The 25,456-nt window shown below is 37.7% G+C and overlaps 1 protein-coding gene across 1 annotated transcript in view; it reads right to left on the bottom strand.

The window, feature by feature from the left end:
* Positions 1–25,456, bottom strand: part of GMPR (guanosine monophosphate reductase) — a 257,883-nt gene that overhangs the window by 154,578 nt on the left and 77,849 nt on the right. The window contains exons 3-5 of the mRNA XM_053714765.1: positions 13,659–13,742; positions 7,619–7,792; positions 2,933–3,014 (exon numbers count right to left, since the gene is read on the bottom strand). Coding sequence (XP_053570740.1) covers positions 2,933–3,014; positions 7,619–7,792; positions 13,659–13,742 — 340 coding nt within the window. The remainder of the gene's footprint in view (positions 1–2,932; positions 3,015–7,618; positions 7,793–13,658; positions 13,743–25,456) is intronic.

Here is a 25,456-nt window from a genome sequence, read left to right as displayed (position 1 = left end):
TGCTTGAAGCAGTCCCCAATGCAGAGCCCATGCTGTAAAGGGCAATCAGGAAAGTAATATATGGTGTCCTTTCTCTGCCCCCTCTTGGTACAGACTCTGCATTTTTTTTGTGAGGTTTCTGCTTTGCGGCAGTAGGGGGGATTTAAAAAATAAAATGGGTAGCCCCAACTCTGCTCTCTCTCATCACCGCCCGGGGAGCAGGTGCATCTTGGTACAAAATCCCCGAAATGATCTGGAGCTGAAACTGTAAAAAAGTCTGTTTCATTCTGGGATTTGCTTTTTTGAACAAAAAAGCGTTTTGGGTTGCAATCTGAATTAAGCAAATTGCAACTTTTTTGTACCAGGCCCTTATCTTCCGCATAATTAAGTAGGGTTGCAGCAGCTGATCTGCAAGATCAACCCCACCCATATGCCGGTTATAAGTCGTGATGCACACTGGCTTCATTATACTCTCAGCTCTGCCACGTACAGAGACTTCCACAGTCCTCTCTGTGTGGATGGTGGTAAGAAGGTACACATCCTTCTTGTCTCTGTACTTAACTGCCAACAGCTCCTCTTGACGCAAAGCTGAGGTCTCCCCCCTTCGTAGCCAGGTGCGTGCAAGTTGTCCTTGGAAACCTGCGTGGTTCTTTTGAATTGTACCGCAAACTACTGTATCAAAGCAATACAGTAGCTTGAACAAAAGGCACTTGTATATAAATTATCTAAATACAAGTGGTACCCTTTGTTCATCAGGGGTAATATCAGGTCTGAGACAATCTTGCCAGTGGTTCCCATATGTTCTGGGCAACCTGGAGGGTCAAGGTGGCTATCCTTTCCCTCATACACCCGGAAGGCCTGAGTATACCCAGTCTCGCCCTCACAGAGCTTATACACCTTTACCCCATACCTGGAGCACTTGGAAGGAATATATTGCTTGAATCCCAGCCTTCCCTTATACTTCATCACGGATTCACCCACGCATATATTCCTTCCTGGTGTATTGGCCCCTGCAAACCGGGCAGTAAAGTGGGTAATCAGGGGGTGGATTTTATACAGCCTGTCAAATTGGGGATGGTCCTTAGGGGGGCACCGGCTGTTGTCGCTGAAGTGCATGAAATGTAGAATAATTTCATACCTCTTCCTCGACATACACTGGGAGAAAATGGGGGTAGAGCAGATGGGGCTACTGCTCCAGTAGGAGTGAATGGAGGGTTTCTTTATGATGCCCATCAGCATAGTCAATGCCCAGAATTTTTTAAATTCTGGCACATCAATGGGGGCCCATTGCTGCTTTGCGAAATATGAGTCAGGCTTTGCAGCACGGAACTTATGGGCATATAAATTAGTTTGGGTGACAATGTTCCCCAATACATCATCGCCCAGAAACACCTCCAGAAACTGCTGGAGCTAAATCCTGCAACATCCATATTGATGCCAGTATTTGCTGTGAAGGGTGGGATATCTGGCCTCTGGTGATGAGGTGTTACCCACTCTTTAGCAGCAATGGCAGCAACACGTCTCCTTCTGGCAGGGGGGCTAGCAGCCACAGATACATCACTATTAGTTGAGACTGTATCTAATGATGCATCTGAGCATATAGCAGGGTCAAAATTGGGGTCTGAGTCAGACATAGAGGTGTCTGACTCTGACACAAGGATGACATATGCCTCCTCAGCACTAAATATTCTCTGTGACATTATTTATTATTTAGAAAAAAAATTACTAAAAAAAAGCAACATAAAATTTAAATTTAAATTAACAAAATTAACTAAATGACTCTGAAAAGAGCTTTTGGGTCTCACAAAAAAATTACTAAAAAAAAAAAATGTATAAACAGCAAAAACGTGCAGAGGTGCTACTGCCAGTGATTTATAGGGATCACTGGCAAGCTAGGGGTTAATGGCTCTGAAAAGAACCTTTGGCTCTCACAATTGTTTACAACTATATCTCTCCTAAACACAGATCACTCTCTCTCTCTCCCACAAAAACGCAAGTGAGGAGAGGGAGTGAGATGCACACTGATCAGAGTCAATATTTACAAATACATGATCAGACAAATGGGGTATTTTATTATTAAAAAATAAATTATAGAGCAAGCTCAGATTGGATGACCCTAGCCTGCCCCTATGATGAGGCAGGCTAGGGAAACCCCCAGAAGCCCCATGATGCACTGGGAATTGCCATCTTTGAAGCCTCATTGGGGTGGGGGGGTCTATATGGGGCTTATAATATTAAAAAAATGTTTAATTAATGATTTATATTATTTTAATAGATGCTGAGTGCCTTAACCCACCGAGGCACTCAGCACACAAGCAGAGCATCGGAAGCCTGTCCGATTGCTTCCGATGCTCTGCTAGACTGTCGGACTCCACGTGGAGGGAAACCGGAAGTGGTCACTCGTGGGGAGTGATCATTCCGGGGCCCGGCAGTCGGGAACAGTTTACAGCGCTCATATTACCTGCGGACGTACAGGGTACGTTCTTGGTCGTTAAGAACATTTTTTGTAGGACGTTCCCTGTACATCGTCGGTAGTTAAGGGGTTAAAGCAATATTTGCACTCCACTGTGTAATACCAGTGCATGCTAATGTGCGCTGGTATTAGAAGTTCAAAGCAATGCGAACGCGACCTTGCGTTCGCATTGCTGGGAAGCATTGCGCTCACGAGAGCGTGCTTCCATAGACTCCTATGGAAGCCTTGTTCTGATGCCACCAGAGACAGCATCAAAACCTGTGCTGCTAAGGGGCTGAGTAGCGCAGCGATAGCAGCAATCTCAAATATTTATGTATATGAATATAACTCTAGAAATAATTTTTGGGTTTCATTATAATATGAAAAACATTTTTAATTATATGTTAACTACTTTGAAAGCAGAAAGATGGGCTGTATAAAGATACAGTTTTTACAAAAATAGATGTGATAAAAAAACAGGGATGTTGAACTCCAACTTGCCTGGTCCAATTCCAACCTTTATGATATCCGCCCCAGAAAGAATAAGTTCTTCAACCATTTCTCCAGTAACTACATTGCCTGCCTGGAAGAAAAAATAATTATAGAGAGCACAAGTATTGCAGGTATGGAGTATCAGCATATCATACAATAAGTGAGTTACCAAAAGGTTTTAATTATAAAGTATATTCATTGTTCTGTGACTGTTCTGAGACGCCATTGCTTTAATTATTATACAAAGAAGCACAATAGATTAGCCATCTGGACACGGCAGACTTTACCCAAAAGGTCTAAACAAGGACTTAAATCTATTTTACAATCTTATGTGTTGCTTTTGAGTACAGTTATTCAGTAGTTACTAATGTATGTGCTTACTAGGTTTGGGCACTGAGTTGTGTGTTTATGGGTGGCTTAGGGATTTCTCATTAATGGCCAGATTACAAGTGTCGCGCCAAGATTTACACGCAAGTGAAAAAGGGTTTATTGAGGGTATTTATGCGCGTCAGGTTTACTGCTCGTATTGCAAGTTAAAATTAAATGTGATGGCTTGAGCAATTACAAATTATTACAATTACATTCTCATGTTTATTTCTTTTGTTTATATCTGAGAGAACTGGAGCAGTTGGCGAAAGAAGAGCGGTCCAAAATTCCATTAGAGAAGTGTAATAAACTCATTGATGGTTACAGGAAGCGATTGATTTCAGCAATTTTTTCCCAAGGGGTGTGCTACCAAATATTAAATTGAGGGTGCCAATAATTTTTGTGTGGAATGTGTCAGATATGGCTTTTTTTCTCCACTTTTTTGTGTCATAGCAATACAAACAAAAAAATAAAAATAAATAAAGATGAGAATGCCTAAACATTTGTAATTGCAAAAAAAAATCTGGGCGAAGTGGTGCATTATCTGACAGAGATGCCAATATTTTTGGTCATGACTGTTTATATATATATATATATATATATATATATATGTTTATATGTGTGCATGTATGTATTTATGTATTTATATGTGTATATATGTATTTACAGATATATATATATATATATATATATACACTTCTAAACACATAAATACATATGTACACACATATAGGCATATATATAAGGGCATTGGAGTCCTTTGCAGTCTACTAGATGAAAAATCATATTTATGTAATATTCATATTTAATAGTGTTATACTCTGTATTCACTGTAAATATTTCACATTCCAATGTTCTGCACATAGTAGAATATGTTCTAAGTATTTATAAATAGATATTCCTCTATATATCTGTATACATCTATACATATATATATATATATATATATATATATATATGCATAGATATATATATTGTACAAAAATAACATTATATATATATATATATATACCTGTGTGTGTGTATATATATATATATATATATATATATATATATATATATGTATTTATGAATAAATAGAACATATTCTTCTGTGTGAAGAACATTAGAATGTGAAATATTCATATTTTCATGTTTGGTTAGCGGACTTGAGAATATGTGATCGGGTTTGCTCGGGAGTAGGGTGTTTCCCCACTTCTTTTGCTCCATTGACTTCTATGGGAGAATACGTTATCGGGTTGCATTTGCAATATCCTAAGTTTAGCTTTTCACGCGCATCGGGCTAGCTCGCAAGCAAAAACTTTATACATTTCTTAATATGGTGATTCCAACTTTTTCTTTTTTTTTTTTTAACTTTCAGAAGTGTGTATAACATGATATACCACTAGGTGGCGCAAAAGCACTATTGATTTAAGCTTCAAATAGGCAAAATTCAACCTTTTAACATTTTCTTATGCTTAGCTTATGTAGCCCATATCTTACATACTGTATGTGTTAGGGATGTGATAGCACATTTTCACAAATGTTTTACAGCACAATATACATTCAATTTATGATTAGAGAGTAAAACACGCACACGCACACACACATATGTGTGTGTGTGTGTCTAGTTAATTAACAGATATAGGGCTAGATAACGAGTTGAGTGCAAATTACTATCCGGCTCACGTGTTAACTTTGTTAGAAGTTAAAAGTAAAAAAAAATTATTGCTACCACGTTAACTTCTTCTCCCATAGACTTATAACCCGACTGCGTCTATTCAAGAGTTCTACGGCATGAAATATTAATATTTCACATTCCAATGTTCTTCACATAGAAGAATATGTTCTATATATTCTTAAATACATATTCCTATATGTATCTGTATATACCTGTATATCTATTCCTATAGATATATAGGTATAGATATGTATTTTACATGAACAGTATCTGATATACTATATATATATATATATATAGATATATCTATCTATCGAAATATATATAGAGAGAGAGATATTTAAAAATAAAAACTACATTGTTTTCAATGTGACAAACATTGAATGTAAAAATATGTGTTTTGCATATTGTGCTTTGGGTAAGCGCACATGAAAACTTAGTAATCTTAAAGGGACACTGAACCCAAATTTTTTCTTTCGTGATTCAGATATAGCATGCAATTTTAAGCAACTTTCTAATTAACTCTTATTATAACATTTTCTTCATTCTCTTGGTATGCTTATTTGAAAAGCAAGAATGTAAGTTTAGATGCCGGCCGATGTTTGGTGAAAAACCTGGGTTGTCCTTGCTGCTTGGACAGCACCAATAAACAAGTGCTGTCCAAGGTTCTGAACCCAACATTTGCTGTTTAGATTAGATGCCTTCTTTTTCAAGTAAAGATAGCAAGAGAACGAAGAAAAATTTATAATAGAATTAGAAAGTTGCTTAAAATGGCATGCTCTATCTGTATCATGAAAGAAAAAATTTGGGTTCAGTATCCCTTTAAGGCATGTTATTAAAATGTTACATATAAAACAATAAAAAAATAATATAAATTATTAGAAAACTATAAAACATACTGTAAAATATTCTAAATAATCCACAGAATATATCTATATATTTTACAGTATGTGTAATAATTTTTAATATTTTATTCATTTTATATAATATTTGATATGAAATATTTCAATAACGCACCTTAAGATTAAGGGGTCAATTTATCAAGCTCTGAGGCGGCGGACAGAAATCAACCCGATTGAATACGATTGGGTTGAGCGTCAGCCATTGCTATCGGCCGCAAGGCCATAAATCTGCAAGGGGTGTCATTGCACCAGCCGTTCACAAGAATGCTGTCTGCATTTATCGATGTGCGGTGCACACGATACGCTACATCGTATCAGGTCCGCCTGCACATTAATAATTTAACCCCTAAGTATTCATGTGCGCTGACCCGACTGCGTTAAAATCTAATTCGCGAAACATGGTGCGCAAAACATACTTTACATTCCTATGTTCTTGACAAAGAATAATAATGTACTTTTTATTAATAAATATAAATGTCTATGTATATCAGATACTGTTCATGTAAAATACATATCTATACCTATAAATATATAGGATTAGATATACAGGTATAGATATACAGATATATATATATAGGAATATGTATTTACAATAAAAATGACATTATTCTGTAAGTGAAGAACATTAGAATGTGAAATATGTACAGTACATATACAGTAAAACACATAAATACATAAACACACGTACGCACACAACTTTTTAGTGCATTTTATTAAAGTATTTTTTATCAGGCAGTGTTATAATGAGTGTTACTGAACTTTTAAATGTATTTTTGATGTGTTTTGTGCAACTTTTTTGTCTTCCATAACAGTTACTCAGAGCTCTGATGTTGCGCTTAACTGACACGCATTAAATTTGATTGTGCTCAAGCAGACGTGCTTACTTTCAACTCGTAATACGCATGCTATTTCCAACCCGTGCAAAGAGCAGCGAAATACCCTTTACCGCTCATGCGCAACAGTTAACGTTCCACTCGTAATCTAACCCATAGGGGCCAATTTATCATACTGCAAGCGGACATTATACGATGTAGCGTATCATGTCCGCCGCACATCGATAAATGCAGACAGCATACACTGTCAGCATTTATCATTACACAAGCAGTTCTTGCAAACTGCTAGTGTGATGCCGTCCCCAATCGGCCGCTAGCAGGGGGTGTCAATCAACCCGATCGTATTCGATCGGGTTGATTTCTGTCCACTGCCTCAGAGCGGGCGGACAAGTTATGGAGCAGCGGCCTTTAGAAACGGGGGCATCAAGCTCCATTCGGAGCTTGATAATTCAGCCCATAGTCTTTACAGGAAAAACCTATCCAAATAGTAAGTCGTAATAGCATAATATATATTGAGAGAGATTATAGATACAATAATGCCACACTTATGATACGTTAAAAAGAACTGAATTGTGGTTATAATATATCAGAAGCTCTCATGGTATAGTAGGAACATTCTGCTTATGTAAGAGAAAAATAAACATTGTACAAGCCACAGGGAGTTTTTATACAGTTTAAGGCAAAATCTGGAAATCTGAGTCGGCTATATCTTTATTTTAACTGTTAACGACTTTTACTTTTAAATCCCAACTAAAATGATCTTTAAGTTCCTTATGACATTGGTTTCTACAACCCCCCAGTAATATATTTATAGTATTGTTCTTGATGTTGTTTGGGTTAGCATAAGAGTGTTAGCCTTTACAGTTTGTATCCTATTACTTCATTGCTACATATTTTATGGTGCTATATAGATATATATAGGACGTTTACTTACCATGATAGTATGGTTTGGGAATTTGGCATGTACTGTTTTCACAAATTCAACAAAATGTTCGGAGTATCCATTAGCGACATCCAAACAAATGTACTTAATGAGCGGAATTGCTTCTAGAATGCTGCAGAGCTTTTCCAAATCTGCCTGCCCACTGCCCGAGCTTGCTGCTACGTGCTGCAGAACACACAGAGACAGAATGTGACGATCTTATGTCTTTCATTATGTATTATGTGAATATTGCCAAACATGCAGACTAATTATCACTGGTTAATGTCAGCTTCTGTATCCTAAATTCCATTTGTTCTCTCATTTCCTGGTTATTAAATTGCTCCTAAAACTACCAGGGTGTGCCCTTCATTTAAAAAAAAAAGACAGAAATCACGATGAGCCCTGTTGGGGCAGAAAGGAAATAAGTATAAAATGATTACTTCTAGTAGATGGGAGAGTGATATGTTGGTGGATTTGACAGATGGGAATAAACAGCCCTTTTCTAATCTAACCAGACAACAAAGGCAATATGTGAATTCACTTGTGCCACAGTTAAAGGCAGAGGATGACTTTATTAAAAAGTCTATGGCCTCTATTTAACAAAGTCTGCCGGACCTGATCCGACAGTGCAGATCAGGTCCGCCAGACCTCGCTGAATGCAGAGAGCAATACACTCTCCGTATTCAGCATTGCACCAGCAGCTCACAAGAGCTGCTGTTACAACGCCGCCCCCTGAAGACTCGCGGCCAATGGGCCGCCAGCAGGGAGGTGTCAATCAACCCGATCGTACTCGATCGGGTTGATTTCCGGCGATGTCTGTCCACCCGCTCAGAGCAGGCAGACAGGTTATGGAGCAGCGGTCTTTGTGACCGCTGCTTCAGAACTGCTGTTTCTGGCAAGTCTGAAGGCTCACCAGAAACACGTGCCCAGAAGCTCACTACGGAGCTTGTTAAATGGGCGTCTATGTGACTGCTGTGGGATTCTGAAGTATTTGATTAAAGTTTTTTAAATTTGGTTGAAAGACATATTGGATGATAGACTAAGACTAGTGTATGTTACTGATCAGTCTAATCATGATTTCCTTCATCCAATCCAGTAATGACCATTTTTCTAAAAGTCAGTAAATTATTGGATGACACTGAAGGACAATCAGTTGTGTCTGGATCGCTTCAGTTTCTGATTGGCTGAATTGTGTGTCACTGTCCCTGATTTTTCAACTTTGTAGTTACTTGAAGTACACAAACCATTAGTTAAAGGGACAATGAACCCACATTTTTCTTTTGTGATTCAGATAGAGCATGCAATTTTAAGCAACTTTCTAATTTACTCCTATTATCAAATTTTATTCATTCTCTTGGTATCTTTATTTGAAAAGCAAGAATGTAAGTTTAGATGCCGGCCCATTTTTGGTGAACAACCTGGGTTGTTCTTGCTGATTGGTGGATAAATTCACCCACCAATAAACAAGTGCTGTCCATGGTCGTGAAACAAAAAATAACTTAGGTGCTTTCTTTTTCAAATAAAGATAGCAAGAGAACGAAGAAAAAATTGATAATAGGAGTAAATTATAAAGTTGCTTAAAATTGCATGCTGAATGAATCACAAAAGAAAAAATTTGGGTTCAGTGTCCCTTTAAACATTGTTTAGGTTTCAGAGTGATGCTATGGCCTTGGCTGGCTGACCTCAGATGTTTTTCTTAATTCAAATGCAACAAATGGATTAGTAAAATTAATATTAGTATAAAACAACAAATGCCCAAATCTTTACTGGTCAACATTTCTTTATTTAAACCAATGTACCAATATAGTTACAAACCCTTGTGAACATGAATGGACCAAAAGACATTAATATTTTACTATGGTTTACTGATCATTACAAAACCCCACGAATGTTACGTTTCCAAACTTGCTCAGAATTCTATTATGATGAAGTTTAGTCACTAAACAACAGACCAAACAATATAAAGTTACGGTGTACTGTAAAATTGTTTCCCATTACTGTGTTTCCTATTACTTAAACCAACTGTAGAGAATACATATATGCTCATTTGCTGTTTTGTTTACATAGGTTTTCTATAGCTAGTACTGCAGTACAGAATTTTTCAGTATAGTCCGTAATACAATCGACAAAAGTAGCTATTCTAAATGACAAAGGTTAAGGGTCTATTTTTTTTTAACAACTAAATACATCCCAGTAGGTAAAATGGAAAATAGGGAACATATTAAAAGGGTTCAGTCCACCTTCCCCCGATAAAATTACATTCTAAAATGTATTACAGTGTTTAGCATTTTCTGTAAAGCAAATGTTCCTACATTGAGAAACAAAAGGATGTTTATATTTATGCCCTTTAATATGTTCCCAATTATCTATTTTACCTGCTAATATAAGTATATTTTGCTATTTAAAATAGTTGATTTTGTCTGTTGAAACCACCACTAACACAGAAAATTTCAGTACTGCAGTTCAAGCTATACAAAAAAACAATCACCTAGATTTAGAGTTTTGTCGGTAAAGACCCGCGGTGCTAACGCTGCTTTTTTTTCCAGCGCACCCTTAAGACAACGCTGGTATTTAGAGTTGTCTGAGTGGCTGCGTTAGGCTCAGAAAAGTGAGCATTGAGCATAATTTAGCTCCACTTCAACCCTCTATACCAGCGTTGCCTACGGTAGCGGTAAGCTGGAAAAACGTGCTCGTGCACGATATCCCCATAGGAAACAATGGGGCTGAGCTGGCTGAAAAAAAACCTAACACCTGCAGAAAAGCAGCGTTCAGCTCCTAGCGCAGCCCCATTGTTTCCTATGGGGAAACACTCTCTAAGTCTACACCTAACACCCTAACATGAACCCCGAGTCTAAACACCCCTAACCTTACACTTATTAACCCCTAATCTGCCGACCGGACCTCTCCGCCACTATAATAAATGTATTAACCCCTAAACCGCCGCACTCCCGCCTCGCAAACACTATAATAAATTGTATTAACCCCTAATCTGCCCTCCCTAACATCGCCGCCACCTACCTACAATTATTAACCCCTAATCTCCCGTCCGCAACGTCGCCGCTACTATAATAAAGTTATTAACCCCTAAGTCTAACCCTAACCCTTACACCCCCCTAAATTAAATATAATTTTAATTAAACGAAATAAATTTACTATTATTAAATAAATTATTCCTATTTAAAACTAAATACTTACCTATAAAATAAACCCTAAGATAGCTACAATATAACTAATAGTTACATTGTAGCTATTTTAGGATTTATATTTATTTTACAGGCAACTTAGTATTTATTTTAAATAGGTACAATAGCTATTAAATAGTTAATAACTATTTAATAGCTACCTAGTTAAAATAAGTACAAAATTACCTGTAAAATAAATTAAAACCTAAGTTACAAATACACCTAACACTACACTATCATTAAATTAATTAAATAAATTACCTACAATTAGCTAAACTAAAATACAATTAAATAAACTGATCTATAATACAAAAAAAACAAACACTAAATTACAGAAAATAAAAAAAATATTACAAGAAGTTTAAACTAATTACACCTAATCTAAGCCCCCTAATAAAATAAAAAAGCCCCCCAAAATAATAAAATGTCCTACCCTATTCTAAATGACAAAAGTAATCAGCTCTTTTACCAGCCCTTAAAAGGGCTTTTTGCGGGGCATTGCCCCAAAGTAATCAGCTCTTTTACCCAACATTAAAACCCACCACCCACATACCCCTACTCTAACCCACCCAAACCCCCCTTAAAAAAGCCTAATGCTAACCCCCTGAAGATCTCCCTACCTTGAGTCGTCTTCACCCAACCGGGTCGAAATCTTCATCCAAGGTGCGCAGAGGAGGTCCTTCATCCGGTAGAAGTCTTCATCCAGGCGGCGTCTTCAATCTTCATCCATCCGGAGCCATCTTCCAAGGAGCCGACGCGGAGCCAATTGTATTAAGATCGCATTCTATTGGCTGTTCCAATCAGCCAATAGAATGCAAGCTCAATACCATTGGCTGATTGGATCAGCCAATCGGATTGAACTTCAATCTGATTGGCTGATTGAATCAGCCAATCAGATTTTTCCTACCTTAATTCCGATTGGCTGATAGAATCCTAGCAGACAGGTCATCTTCTAATTAAATGGATATGAAACCCAATTTCTTTTCTGTCCTGATTCAGATAGACCATGCAAATTTAAGCAATTTTTCTTTGTTCTCTTGGTATCTTTATTTGAAAAGTAGCCACCAATCAGCAAACACTACCCAGAGTGCTGAACCAAAAATGGGCTGGCTCCTAAGCTTATATTCCTGCCTTTTCAAATAAAGATACCAAGAGAACAAATACAATTTAATAATAGGAGTAAATTAGAAAGTTGCTTAAAATTGCATGCATTATCTCAGCGATTCCCAAACTGCGGGGCGCGCCTTCAGAGGAGGGTGCCAGAGCACTTAAGGAGAGGCACGGGAGCAGGAGAGGATGTGTTTTTTTTTTGTTTGTTTTTGTTTTTACAGTGCAACGGCTGCTTCTCGTCCCAGTATTTTCCTGAGTGACGGTAAAAGTCACAGTAGAAATTCATTCTACAGGACATGGAGATGTTAGTGAGGTTAATATGAAAGAAGAGGTCAAAACCTCCAAGGTAGCGATTAAAACATATTCTAAAAGATGAACTGCTTTTAACGGCTTGTGAATAAACAATATATGTTTTAATCGCTACCTTGGAGGTTTTGCCTTCTTCTATCATACAAACTTATCTTCCAGCTGGGCTCCCCTATTGTGTAGCAGAGAGGTCTGAGGACCTTGATATCAGAGGCGTTATGTACCAATAGTGGTTTGCTGTTTGAGGAGTTGTTCTACCGAGGCAGTTTGATGCTGGGGTGGCAGTAAATGAGAAGGCTGAAGTGCTTATACCAGATGGGGATGGGACAACATAAGGGTTGGGGATAGGACAGCATTTGTGATGACAAGGAGACTGTGTTTGTTCCCATCCCATCTAGCGCACTAAATAATGAGCGAATGTGAGTACTACTTGCTTTGAGTTTATTAAAGGGACAGTTTACACCAGAATTTTTATTGTTTAAAAAGACAGATAATCCCTTTATTACCCGTTCCCCAGTTTTGCTTAACCAACACAGTTATATTAATATATGTTTTACCTCTGTGATTGCCTTGTATCTAAGCCTCTGCATACTGCCCCCTTATCTCAGTGCTTTTGACAGACATGCAGTTTAGCCAATCAGTGCTGACTGCTAAATAACTCCACAGGAGTGAGTACAATGGAAAGTTGTTTAAAATTACATGCCCTATCTGAATCATGAAAGTTTAATTTTGACTAGACTGTCCCTTTAAGCACAAATACACACTTAAAATTATATTAAGTCTAAGTTTACATATACTCCCCTGCCTTGGTGATATATTGTTTCATCCTCCATTGCAACCATATTACGTGTGACTTATTATTAAGAATTGGTAGTAAGTGAAGAACACTGCTACACCTATCTTTTAATATTGTATGGATTTGACAAGCATGAATGACCATACTGACAAGTGACCCCCTCAAAAACACACACTCCCACACTGTGGTAGCATCCATCTGCAAAAGGCAGAGAAGCTGCACTGCTAGAGACAGAAATTGCTGCAGAAGTATTTCTCCCACTTTTTCAGAATGAATGTTTATCTCATGAGCACAATGTACTTTGGGTAAACTGCAGGACCTCTCTGTATTTTAGAAGTGCACTAATACCATTCACTGGAACAAAATAGTTTTTAATTTTTTTTTTTTTTAGTTCTTATTTCAAAGTGCATCATTTCACAAATGTAATCACATTTATGGCCAAAGGGGAAGCCCATTGTGTAAGACTTTGAAAACCACTGCTCTATCTGAATAATGAAAGAAAAATGTGGGTTTCATATCCCTTTAAATACAAGACTGTTAAGCTGTTGCTAGATTACTCTTACTCCTGATCACTAGCTGCGCATTATGTAACGCTCATTTTATGTAAAACATCTGATTTATTTGAAGGAAGATCCTTTTATCAGCTCTGTAAACGTACCTCAAGACATTCAGGATATGTAGAGGCAAAGAGTTTCCATTCTTCCAGTGAGTAATGTTTGTGAATGGCGGTGAATAATGTTAACTGTAAGACAAAATGAAACATGAAAGTGTTACTTGTTCCAGTCTAAAGCATTATTGTAGAGGCTTATTCACAAAATGACTGCTCTAAGTGGGCTTAGCCAAAGAAATGAATAAGTTGGTTGTGCACAGTTATGTCACCAAATATTTGTATTTGAGCTTCTCAGTCTGAGCTAGATAATAAACTGATGATATAGATAAATAGGTTATTTGGAATTTACTTATAACATGTTTAAAGGGCCATAATAGTTGAAAAAGGATCAACCCTACACTACTGTGTAACTAAAGGGTTAAACATACAGTAGACCTTGCGTCCTGCAGAGCACCTACTGGTCCCAAGCAAAAACCACCACTGATCCAATAAGCAGTGCTAGTAGACATCTGAGTTGTGTGACTAGCACTGCAGATCAGAGCTGTAATGATACTTTGCTGGTGTTAAGTGTAGGGTCGAAAGTCTTAAAATTACATACATATAAGAACATGTAATTTATTTTTACTTTTGTGGCCTGGCCCTTTAAAAAGCAGATTAATTTTTGCATGTAGGGACGGATATATCACTACTATGCTTAAATCATGCCTATTCATTATTATTGCCAAATGCACCATAAACATAGTATTAGCTTTACAAGAAACAAAAAGTCCCATAGCATAATACTGTTGCAATATGTTTCAAATGAGTTGATTGAAGCATTTGTATACACTCTGTAGAGTGGAGGATGCTCAGGTTACAGAGGTTCCACTATATTAAAACGTATTTACAGCAGAATTAAATTACAGAATTAAATTAAAATACTCACCCTGACCTACAAAGCCCTCACCAATGCTGTCCCACCCTACCTGTCCTCACTCATCAGCAAATATACTCCAGCCCGCCCCCTAAGATCAAACAATGACCTGCTCCTTGCGTCCTCTACCATCACCTCCTCTCATGCTAGACTACAGGACTTCTCTTGTGCGGCACCAACCCTCTGGAATGCACTTCCTCGAGCCGTCAGACTCTCCCCTAACCTCTCCTGCTTTAAACGTTCCCTAAAGTCATTTTTGTTCAGGGAAGCCTATCACCCGACTCATTAACAAATGAACTTCACTAACCCAACAGTTGCCCTCATCTCCCCTCTAATATCATTCCCACCTTTGCAGTCCCCACCGCCTGTTTCCCATCCTCCTACCCATCTAGATTGTAAGTTCCGACGGGAACAGGGCCCTCAATTCCCTGTATCTGTCTGTAAAATGTTGTCTTTTATTGTATTGTTTCTCCATCGTACTTCTATCCTTGTACCAATGGGCAGCGCTGCGGAATCTGTTGGCGCTTTATAAATAAAGAATAATAATAATAATTTAAAAACAATCACTCAAGGTTCAAAAGAGCTCTTACAGACAAGAGCGTTTAGCAAATTTAGAACATAATACAATAGTGAGAAGATGGCAGAATAAGTAAAATTCCAGGAAAATAGTATAGTATGAGCCTCTGAAACCTCATTTTTATATTTTTAACCGCTTTAATAGATGACTAATTATCCAGCCTCTTGTGGACTAATTGATATAGGACAGATCGATAAATTATGAGTCATATGAAAGGCCCTATAGTGCCCAAAAGCACATAGGGGATATAAGTTTAGTAGCGGATAAGCACCGCTTAAGATGTATACTCTAAGCGTTAATAGTAAGATGTAAACTTGCTTAAGATCCAAGAAGGTGTTACTAGAGAGCCATGGAGGGCTTAGATATATGAGAAACTATAGGAATATGCTTAATTTGGAGGGAATTGTAACAAGGCGGAATAAACTAGCTGATTAATTATGACAAAACTTACTATGGGTCCATTCAGTCTTTTGGATATGTCACCCACACAGTAGGGGAATTCTACAGAGGTGTGCTAGTATATACATCAGCTTGATTGAGGCGACCCATATCTTTTTTTAGTGGTGATGAATGTGAAGTATTTAATTAAGCCAATTAGCGGATGCGAGGTAGGTTGCAGTAACAATTGTTTGCATAGGGATATATTATGAGTTTTTGTCGGTAATGGTGTGCGGTGCTAACGAGCAGTTTATGCTCACCGTTCACCTACAGACAACGCTGGTATTACGGGTTTATACAAACCCTGCTTCGCCGCAGAAAAGTGAGCGGAGAGCAAAATTGTGCTCCACATCTCACCTCAATACCAGCGCTGCTTACGGTAGCGGTGAGCTGGCAAAACGTGCTTGTGCACGATATCCCCATAGGAATCAATGGGGCAGAGCGGGCTGAAAAAAACCTAACACCTGCAAAAAAGCAGCGTTCAGCTTCTAACGCAGCCCCATTGATTCTCTGGGGAAAGAAAATTTACGTTTACACCTAACACCCTAATATGAACCTTGAGTCTAAACACCCCTAATCTTACACTTATTAAACCCTAATCTGCCGCTCTGCCGCCCCCGACATCGCCGACACCTACATTATATTATTAACCCCTAATCTGCCTCTCAGGACACAGCTGCCACCTACATTATACTTATGAACCCCTAATCTGCTGCCCCCAACATCACTGAACCCTACATTATATTTATTAACCCCTAATCTGCCGCCCCCAACATCACCGCCACTATAATAAAGTTATTAACCCCTAAACCTAAGTCTAACACTAACCCTAACACCCCCTAACTTAAATCTAATTTAAATAAATTTAAATAAAATTACTACAATTAACTAAATTATTCCTATTTAAAACTAAATACTTACCTATAAAATAAATCATAAGCTAACTACAATATAACTAATAGTTACATTGTATCTAGCTTATGGTTTATTTTTATTTTACATGCAAGTTTGTATTTATTTTAACTAGGTACAATAGTTATTAAATAGTAAAATAACACCTAACCTAAGTTACAATTACCCCTAACACTACACTATAATTAAATTAATTCCCTACATTAACTACAATTAAATACAATAAAATAAAATAAACTAAAGTACAAAAAACAAACAAACAAACACTAAATTACAGAAAATAATAAAATAATTACAAGTTTTTTAAACTAATTACACCTAATCTAATCCCCCTAATAAAATAAAAAAGCCCCCCAAAATAAAAAAAAGCCCTACCCTATACTAAATTACAAATAGCCCTTAAAAGGGCTTTTTTGCATGGGCATTGCCCCAAAGTAATCAGCTCTTTTACCTATAAAAAAAAGTACAATACCCCCCCCCAACATTAAATCCCACCACCCACACACCCAACCCTACTCTAAAACCCACCCAATACCCCTTAATAAAACCTAACACTAACCCCTTGAAGATCACCCTACCTTGAGAAGTCTTGACCCAACCGGGCCGAAGTCCTCTACGAAGCCGGGCAAAGTGGTCCTACAGATGGGCAGATGTCTTCATCCAAGCCGGGAAGAAGAGGTCCTCCAGACGGGCAGAAGTCTTCATCCAGACGGCATCTTCTTATTGGGGGGGTATTGTACTTATTTTTATAGGTAAAGGAGCTGATTACTTTGGGGCAATGACCACGAAAATGAAGCACCATCACAGTTATGCGGTTTAAAACAAAGCTTGCTTTTATTTCTTGAACAGCAGTGTTAGATGTTATCATATTCAGCTTAGGTTGGAAAGTGCTGGGACATTCCCAGTGACCTACTGACGCGTTTCGGCTCGCTGGCCGTAATCGTAGTGTGGTCTGGTAGCCTCTTTCGGCTCTTTTTAAATCTGTAGGACTTTGCCTTTAAAACCAAAAACTGGGAATTAACCCATTACTTTCCAAAATTACTCGTGCAAAGATACTATCCTACTTATCCTTTCTATGGACAGTTTATATATACTTAACTAATATCTCTATAGCATGATTACCAAATTACACAGTGAATGGTAATAATACTGGTTACATTCTTAAACTTATGCTTAATATGGATAATAATATGGACAACTTATACTTAATATGGATAATTATCAATTCCTTCCTCATCCAATATTTAATTGTATCAAGTGAGCTACCTGTATAATAATACACAGTGCAAATGACAAATGACCAATAACCCCTTGTTTGCTTCTGTTTTTAACAGTTTTCTTCCTCTATCAAATTATCCCAAACTAGCTTATATGTTGTTACTGTAGGTTAAAAAACTATTATTCACATATTTTGTGTTGCAATTAATTGACTTATGACAATCAATATCATATTACCTAATTCTTTGATACACAGACTACTGCCAGAAATTTATCAGATCATATTCTGAATTTAAACCTTGTGGCAGTCTGGTCTTTAGTCTGTGTATCCAGAATATTTCTCTCTTGGCTAAAACTGACTCCCTATCCCCTCCTCTAGAGCCCATATGTACATCATCTATTATTGTCCGTCTAAGGGTTTTACTGCTTTTATTATGATGATTTTTAAAATGGAGCACCAGTGGTGTGGTTAATTTACCTAATTTAATATTGGATAGGTGTTCTCTAATCCTGTATCGTACTTCTCTTGTGGTGAGTCCAGTGTATTGTACTTCACACTCTATACAGGTTAAGAGATAAATTGAATATGTGGCTCTACAATTCGTACATCCTTTGAATTCAAAGATCTCTCCTGTTACACAGCTATTGAACTGATGTCTGGGATCTAATTTTTCACAGGCCTTGCAATGTAAATTGCTACATCTAAACACTCCTCTATGCTCTAACCATGAGCTTCTTCTTGGAGTCTCAGGTTTCAATTGTGTAGGTGCAATCCTGTTTCCAATAGACAATCCCCTTTTAAATGCAAATCTGCACCTTCTTGGATTTATTTCTTCTAACCTATCATCAGCTTTTAACATAGATAGATTCTTTTTAATAATTTGGCAAATTTCCTCATATTGATTACTATATTGGGTTACAAAAGTAACAATTTTCTCTTCCTTTGTAGATTGTTTCCTTGATGATTCCCTATAGTTCAGAAAAAATTATCTATCCTGACCGTCTATATCATTTCTGACCAGATCTATGTCTTTTTGTGAGTAACCTCTTTCTGTCAATCTCTTATTGAGTTCATCTGCTTGTATCTGGTACACTTTTTTGTCAGTACAGTTTCTTTTGAGCCTTATATATTGACCCCTTATAACAGATTTAAAGACCCTCTGGGGGTGATTGCTACGGGCATGCAAGATGGTATTGCCCGATATAGGTTTTCTATACAGCTCTACCTCAATATTACTTAGTTTCCCTCCTTTTAGATTGACATCTAGATAATTTATACTATTTTTGCTCATTTCACAGGTAAATTTTATTCCTGCATCATTTGTATTAAGCTCTGCCACAAACTCCTCTGCCTCTTTGGTGATACCACTCCATATAAATATCAAATCATCTATGTAACGTTTGTAATAAACAATGTGGTCTCTGTTCGTATTTTCACCTCCAAAGATATGGGACAGCTCCCACCATCCCATGAATAAATTCGCATAGGATGGTGCAAATTTTGCTCCCATGGCTGTCCCACATCTTTGGAGGTAAAAATCCCCCTCAAAGGCGAAGAAGTTGTGGCTAAGTAAAAATTCTGTTACTCGCAAGATATATTGACAGAAATCCTCATCAAAGGTTTTATTTCTACGTAGGAAATAACTTATTGCTTCTAGACCTTTTCCATGTTTGATCGAGGAATATAATGAAACTACGTCTATGGTAAGCCATGAGTAGTTTTCTTTCCATTCCATAGAATCCATTTCTAGTAATAACTGTGTAGTGTCCCTTAAAAAACTTGGTAATTGTTTCACCAATGGTTGGAGAATTTCATCCAACCATTCTGAAAGGTGTTCAAAGATTGAATTAATACCACTTATTATAGGCCTTCCCACCACGTTTTCTAGAGATTTATGGACTTTGGGCAAAAAGTTGAAGATCGGAATTACCGGATGTTCTACCATCAAAAATTCCTTGGTTTTGGTATCTACAAAACCATCTTCTATTCCGTCATCAACTAAATGCCCAAGTTCCTTTTGGAAGCGTTGTGTAGGGTTAAATGCCAATTTTGTATATTGATAAAGATTGTTCAGTTGCCTATGGGCTTCATTGACAAAGAAGGCTCGGTCCATAACTACGACCGAACCTCCCTTGTCAGCCGCCCTAATTATTAGATCTTTTCTGTCTCCCAATTTCTATAACACCAAATACTCTTCTTTGGTCAAATTTTTTCTTTTGTTATGACTTACTTTATAAGCTAGTTTGTTCAAATCTCTTTCAAATCGTTTTTGGAATTTTTCTAAAATCTCCCCCCTTGATTGAATAGGATAAAAAGAGGAAGCTATATAAGGCTCAAAAGAAACTGTACTGACAAAAAAGTGTACCAGATACAAGCAGATGAACTCAATAAGAGATTGAGAGAAAGAGGTTACTCACAAAAAGACATAGATCTGGTCAGAAATGATATAGACGGTCAGGATAGATCATTATTTCTGAACTATAGGGAATCATCAAGGAAACAATCTACAAAGGAAGAGAAAATTGTTACTTTTGTAACCCAATATAGTAATCAATATGAGGAAATTTGCCAAATTATTAAAAAGAATCTATCTATGTTAAAAGCTGATGATAGGTTAGAAGAAATAAATCCAAGAAGGTGCAGATTTGCATTTAAAAGGGGATTGTCTATTGGAAACAGGATTGCACCTACACAATTGAAACCTGAGACTCCAAGAAGAAGCTCATGGTTAGAGCATAGAGGAGTGTTTAGATGTAGCAATTTACATTGCAAGGCCTGTGAAAAATTAGATCCCAGACATCAGTTCAATAGCTGTGTAACAGGAGAGATCTTTGAATTCAAAGGATGTACGAATTGTAGAGCCACATATTCAATTTATCTCTTAACCTGTATAGAGTGTGAAGTACAATACACTGGACTCACCACAAGAGAAGTACGATACAGGATTAGAGAACACCTATCCAATATTAAATTAGGTAAATTAACCACACCACTGGTGCTCCATTTTAAAAATCATCATAATAAAAGCAGTAAAACCCTTAGATGGACAATAATAGATGATGTACATATGGGCTCTAGAGGAGGGGATAGGGAGTCAGTTTTAGCCAAGAGAGAAATATTCTGGATACACAGACTAAAGACCAGACTGCCACAAGGTTTAAATTCAGAATATGATCTGATAAATTTCTGGAAGTAGTCTGTGTATCAAAGAATTAGGTAATATGATATCGATTGTCATAGGTCAATTAATTGCAACACAAAATATGTGAATAATAGTTTTTTAACCTACAGTAACAACATATAAGCTAGTGTGGGATAATTTGATAGAGGAAGAAAACTGTTAAAAACAGAAGCAAACAATGGGTTATTGGTCATTTGTCATTTGCACTGTGTATTATTATACAGGTAGCTCACTTGATCCATATTAAGTATAAGTTGTCCATATTATTATCCATATTAAGCATAAGTTTAAGAATGTAACCAGTATTGTTACCATTCACTGTGTAATTTGGTAAATATGCTATAGAGATATTAGTTAAGTATATATAAACTGTCCATAGAAAGGATAAGTAGGATAGTATCTTTGCACGAGTAATTTTGGAAAGTAATGGGTTAATTCCCAGTTTTTGGTTTTAACCAATAGGCAAAGTCCTACAGATTTAAAAAGAGCCGAAAGAGGCTACCAGACCACACTACGATTACGGCCAGCGAGCCGAAACGCGTCAGTGGGTCACTGGGAATGTCCCAGCACTTTCCAACCTAAGCTGAATATGATAACATCTAACACTGCTGTTCAAGAAATAAAAGCAAGCTTTGTTTTAAACCGCATAACTGTGATGGTGCTTCATTTTTGTGGTATTTGAGTAATCAATGGTGAGCACACACAGCATAGCGGTTTCCACCACGCCCCACTTCAAACCCTGTGACGGAGGAACGCCAGGTACGCCATAGCGTGCACACACAGAAGACAATAGAGACGCACAGGAACGCCGAGAAAGGAAGAGCCGGATTATCCGCGACAGTGGAGTCTCCAGAAAAAAGGTGAACATTGCATTTGTTTGCATTTGGTTTGCTTGTGATTATATTTATCTGGAGATGAACTTCGGCAAATAAAAGGCGAATGTGAGTGAAATTTACAAGTCTGGTCAGAGTTGTGTGTGTACTGAAGAGCGGCAAAGGGCAAAGGGCAAGAGTCACAGTATTTATAAGTAGTGGGGTTTACATATGGACTTTGACAATATAGGATACGTGACAGGTGCCAAGCAAAGGAGTGAATACTTTGGGGCAATGCCCCGCAAAAAGCCCTACACAGTATTAAAAAGACTACACAGTATTAACCCTCAAACTGCCTGATAAGTTACCTACTCCTCCTGCATTATTAACTGTTTCTTGTTTACGCTTCCTCTGTCTGAGTATAAGTGACTATCCCTGCTCTCCTGATTCTGTGGATTAAACTCAGAGTGCAAGGGTGTTGTTTAAGTTCGCCCTAGCATTTGGGTCTTCTTCTGGACTTTTCCTAACCTGACAGTCTTTAGAAACAATACTCACTTCTGGAGAAGTGTACCAGAAACAATACTCACTTCTGGAGAAGTGTCCCAGAAACAATACTCACTTCTGGTGAAGTGTCCCAGAAACAATACTCACTTCTGGAGAAGTGTCCCAAAAACATTACTCACTTCTGGTGAAGTGTCTCAGAAACAATACTCACTTCTGAAGAAGTATCCCAGAAACAATACTCACTTCTGAAGAAGTGTCCCAGAAACAATACTCACTTCTGGTGAAGTGTCCCAGAAACAATACTCACTTCTGGAGAAGTGTCCCAGAAACAATACTCACTTCTGGAGAAGTGTCCCAGATACAATACTCACTTCTAGTGAAGTGTCTCAGAAACAATACTCACTTCTGAAGAAGTGTCCCAGAAACAATAATCACTTCTGGTGAAGTGTCACAGAAACAATACTCACTTCTGAAGAAGTGTCACAGAAACAATACTCACTTCTGAAGAAGTGTCCCAGAAACAATACTCACTTCTGGAGAACTGTTCCAGAAACAATACTCACTTCTGGAGAAGTGTCCCAGAAACAATACTCAGTTCTGAAGAAGTGTCCCAGAAACAATACTTCTGAAGAAGTGTCCCAGAAACAATACTCACTTCTGGTGAAGTGTCACAGAAACAATACTAACTTCTGAAGAAGTGTCTCAGAAACAATAATCACTTCTGGAGAAGTGTTCCAGAAATAATACTCACTTCTGGAGAAGTGTTCCAGAAACAATACTCACTTCTGGAGAAGTGTCTTTAGAAACAATACTCACTTCTGGAGAAGTGTCCCAGAAACAATACTCACTTCTGGTGAAGAGTCCCAGAAACAATACTCACTTCTGGTGAAGTGTCCCAGAAACAATACTCACTTCTGGAGAAGTGTCCCAGAAACAATACTCACTTCTAAAGAAGTGTCCTAGAAACAATGCTCACTTCTGAAGAAGTGTCCCAGAAATACTACTCACTTCTGAAGAAGTGTCCCAGAAACAATACTCACTTCAGGAGAATGTGTCCCAGAAACAATACTGACTTCTGGAGAAGTGTCCCAGAAACAAAACTCACTTCTGGAGAAGTGTCCCAGAAACAATACTCACTTCTGAAGAAGTGTCCCAGAAACAATACTCACTTCTAGTGAAGTGTCCCAGAAACAATACTCACTTCTGGAGAAGTGTCTCAGAAACAATACTCACTTCTGAAGAAGTGTCCCAGAAACAATACTCACTTCTAGTGAAGTGTCCCAGAAACAATACTCACTTCTGAAGAAGTGTACCAGAAACAATACTCACTTCTGAAGAAGTGTCCCAGAAACAATACTCATTTCTGGAGAAGTGTCCCAGAAACAATACTCACTTCTGGAGAAGTGTCCCTGAAACAATACTCACTTCTGGTGAAGTGTCCCAGAAACAATACTTTTATTTCTATATCTATTCGATGTTGCCTAACTTGGCAACCTGACTTCCATGTTCCTTGAATAAAGGGACATTGTACACTAGATTTTTCTTTGCATAAATGTTATGTAGATTATCTATTTCTATAGTTTTGCTTATTTTTTAACAACATTGTGCTGCATTTTAGACTCCTAACCAAGCCCCAAAGTTTAAGATGTATACTGATGTCTACAGATTCTTGCAGCTCCTGTTTATATAATCTCTCTTTTAATATGCAGGGAAGGGGGGAGTGTATGCTGTTTCTGTTTCCCACTATCTTTGGGTGTCCCAGCCTAACCTCATCAACTGCTAAACTGGTAGCTTCTAAGTACGTTTTTAAAAGGTTTTATACTGGATTTTTAGATCAGTATCAGTGCATAATTTTCTTTATAGAATGTTTGTTACATGCATTTAAATGAAAATTGATCTGTAGCGTAAAGAGCATATTAAAAGGGGCTGCCTTCAAAATATGGCTACCGATGACTTTAAGAAATGGGGGGGAGGGTTACACTAATGTCTGGGTGACCAAACACCCCCTGGTACCCACTTGAACTGCACCTGGTCAAAGGTGAATCACAATCATTAAACATAATTATATCTATGTAAAAAAGCTACAATTTCTACAAAATGTCTGTTCCAGCTATCTTAGACCTAGATTTGGAGTTTGGCGTTAGCCGTGAAAACCAGCGTTAGAGGCTCCTAACGCTGGTTTTAGGCTACCGCCGGTATTTGGAGTCACTCAAAATAGGGTCTAACGCTCACTTTTCAGCCGCGACTTTTCCATACCGCAGATCCCCTTACGTAAATTGCGTATCCTATCTTTTCAATGGGATCTTTCTAACTCCGGTATTTAGAGTCATTTCTGAAGTGAGCGTTAGACATCTAACGACAAAACTCCAGCCGCAGGAAAAAAGTCAGTAGTTAAGAGCTTTCTGGGCTAACGCCGGTTTATAAAGCTCTTAACTACTGTACTCTAAAGTACACTAACACCCATAAACTACCTATGTACCCCTAAACCGAGACCCCCCCACATCGCCGACACTCGAATACATTTTTTTAACCCCTAATCTGCCGACCGCCACCTACGTTATCCTTATGTACCCCTAATCTGCTGCCCCTAACACCGCCGACCCCTGTATTATATTTATTAACCCGTAATCTGCCCCCCTCATTGTTGCCTCCACCTACCTACACTTATTAACCCCTAATCTGCCGACCGCAAAGCGCCGCCACCTACGTTATCCTTATGTACCCCTAATCTGCTGCCCCTAACACCGCCGACCCCTGTATTATATTTATTAACCCCTAATCTGCCCCCCTCAACGTCGCCTCCACCTGCCTACACTTATTAAACCCTAATCTGCCGAGCGGACCTGAGCGCTACTATAATAAAGTTATTAACCCCTAATCCGCCTCACTAACCCTATAATAAATAGTATTAACCCCTAATCTGCCCTCCCTAACATCGCCGACACCTAACTTCAATTATTAACCCCTAATCTGCCGACCGGAGCTCACCGCTATTCTAATAAATGTATTAACCCCTAAAGCTAAGTCTAACCCTAACACTAACACCCCCCTAAGTTAAATATAATTTAAATCTAACGAAATTAATTATCTCTTATTAAATAAATTATTCCTATTTAAAGCTAAATACTTACCTGTAAAATAAATCCTAATATAGCTACAATATAAATTATAATTATATTATAGCTATTTTAGGATTAATATTTATTTTACAGGTAACTGTATTTATTTTAACCAGGTACAATAGCTATTAAATAGTTAAGAACTATTTAATAGCTAAAATAGTTAAAATA

The sequence above is a fragment of the Bombina bombina genome, chromosome 5 (genome assembly GCF_027579735.1).
Source record: "Bombina bombina isolate aBomBom1 chromosome 5, aBomBom1.pri, whole genome shotgun sequence".
NCBI classification, from domain to species: domain Eukaryota; kingdom Metazoa; phylum Chordata; class Amphibia; order Anura; family Bombinatoridae; genus Bombina; species Bombina bombina.
This window is presented reverse-complemented; position numbering and strand designations above follow the sequence as displayed.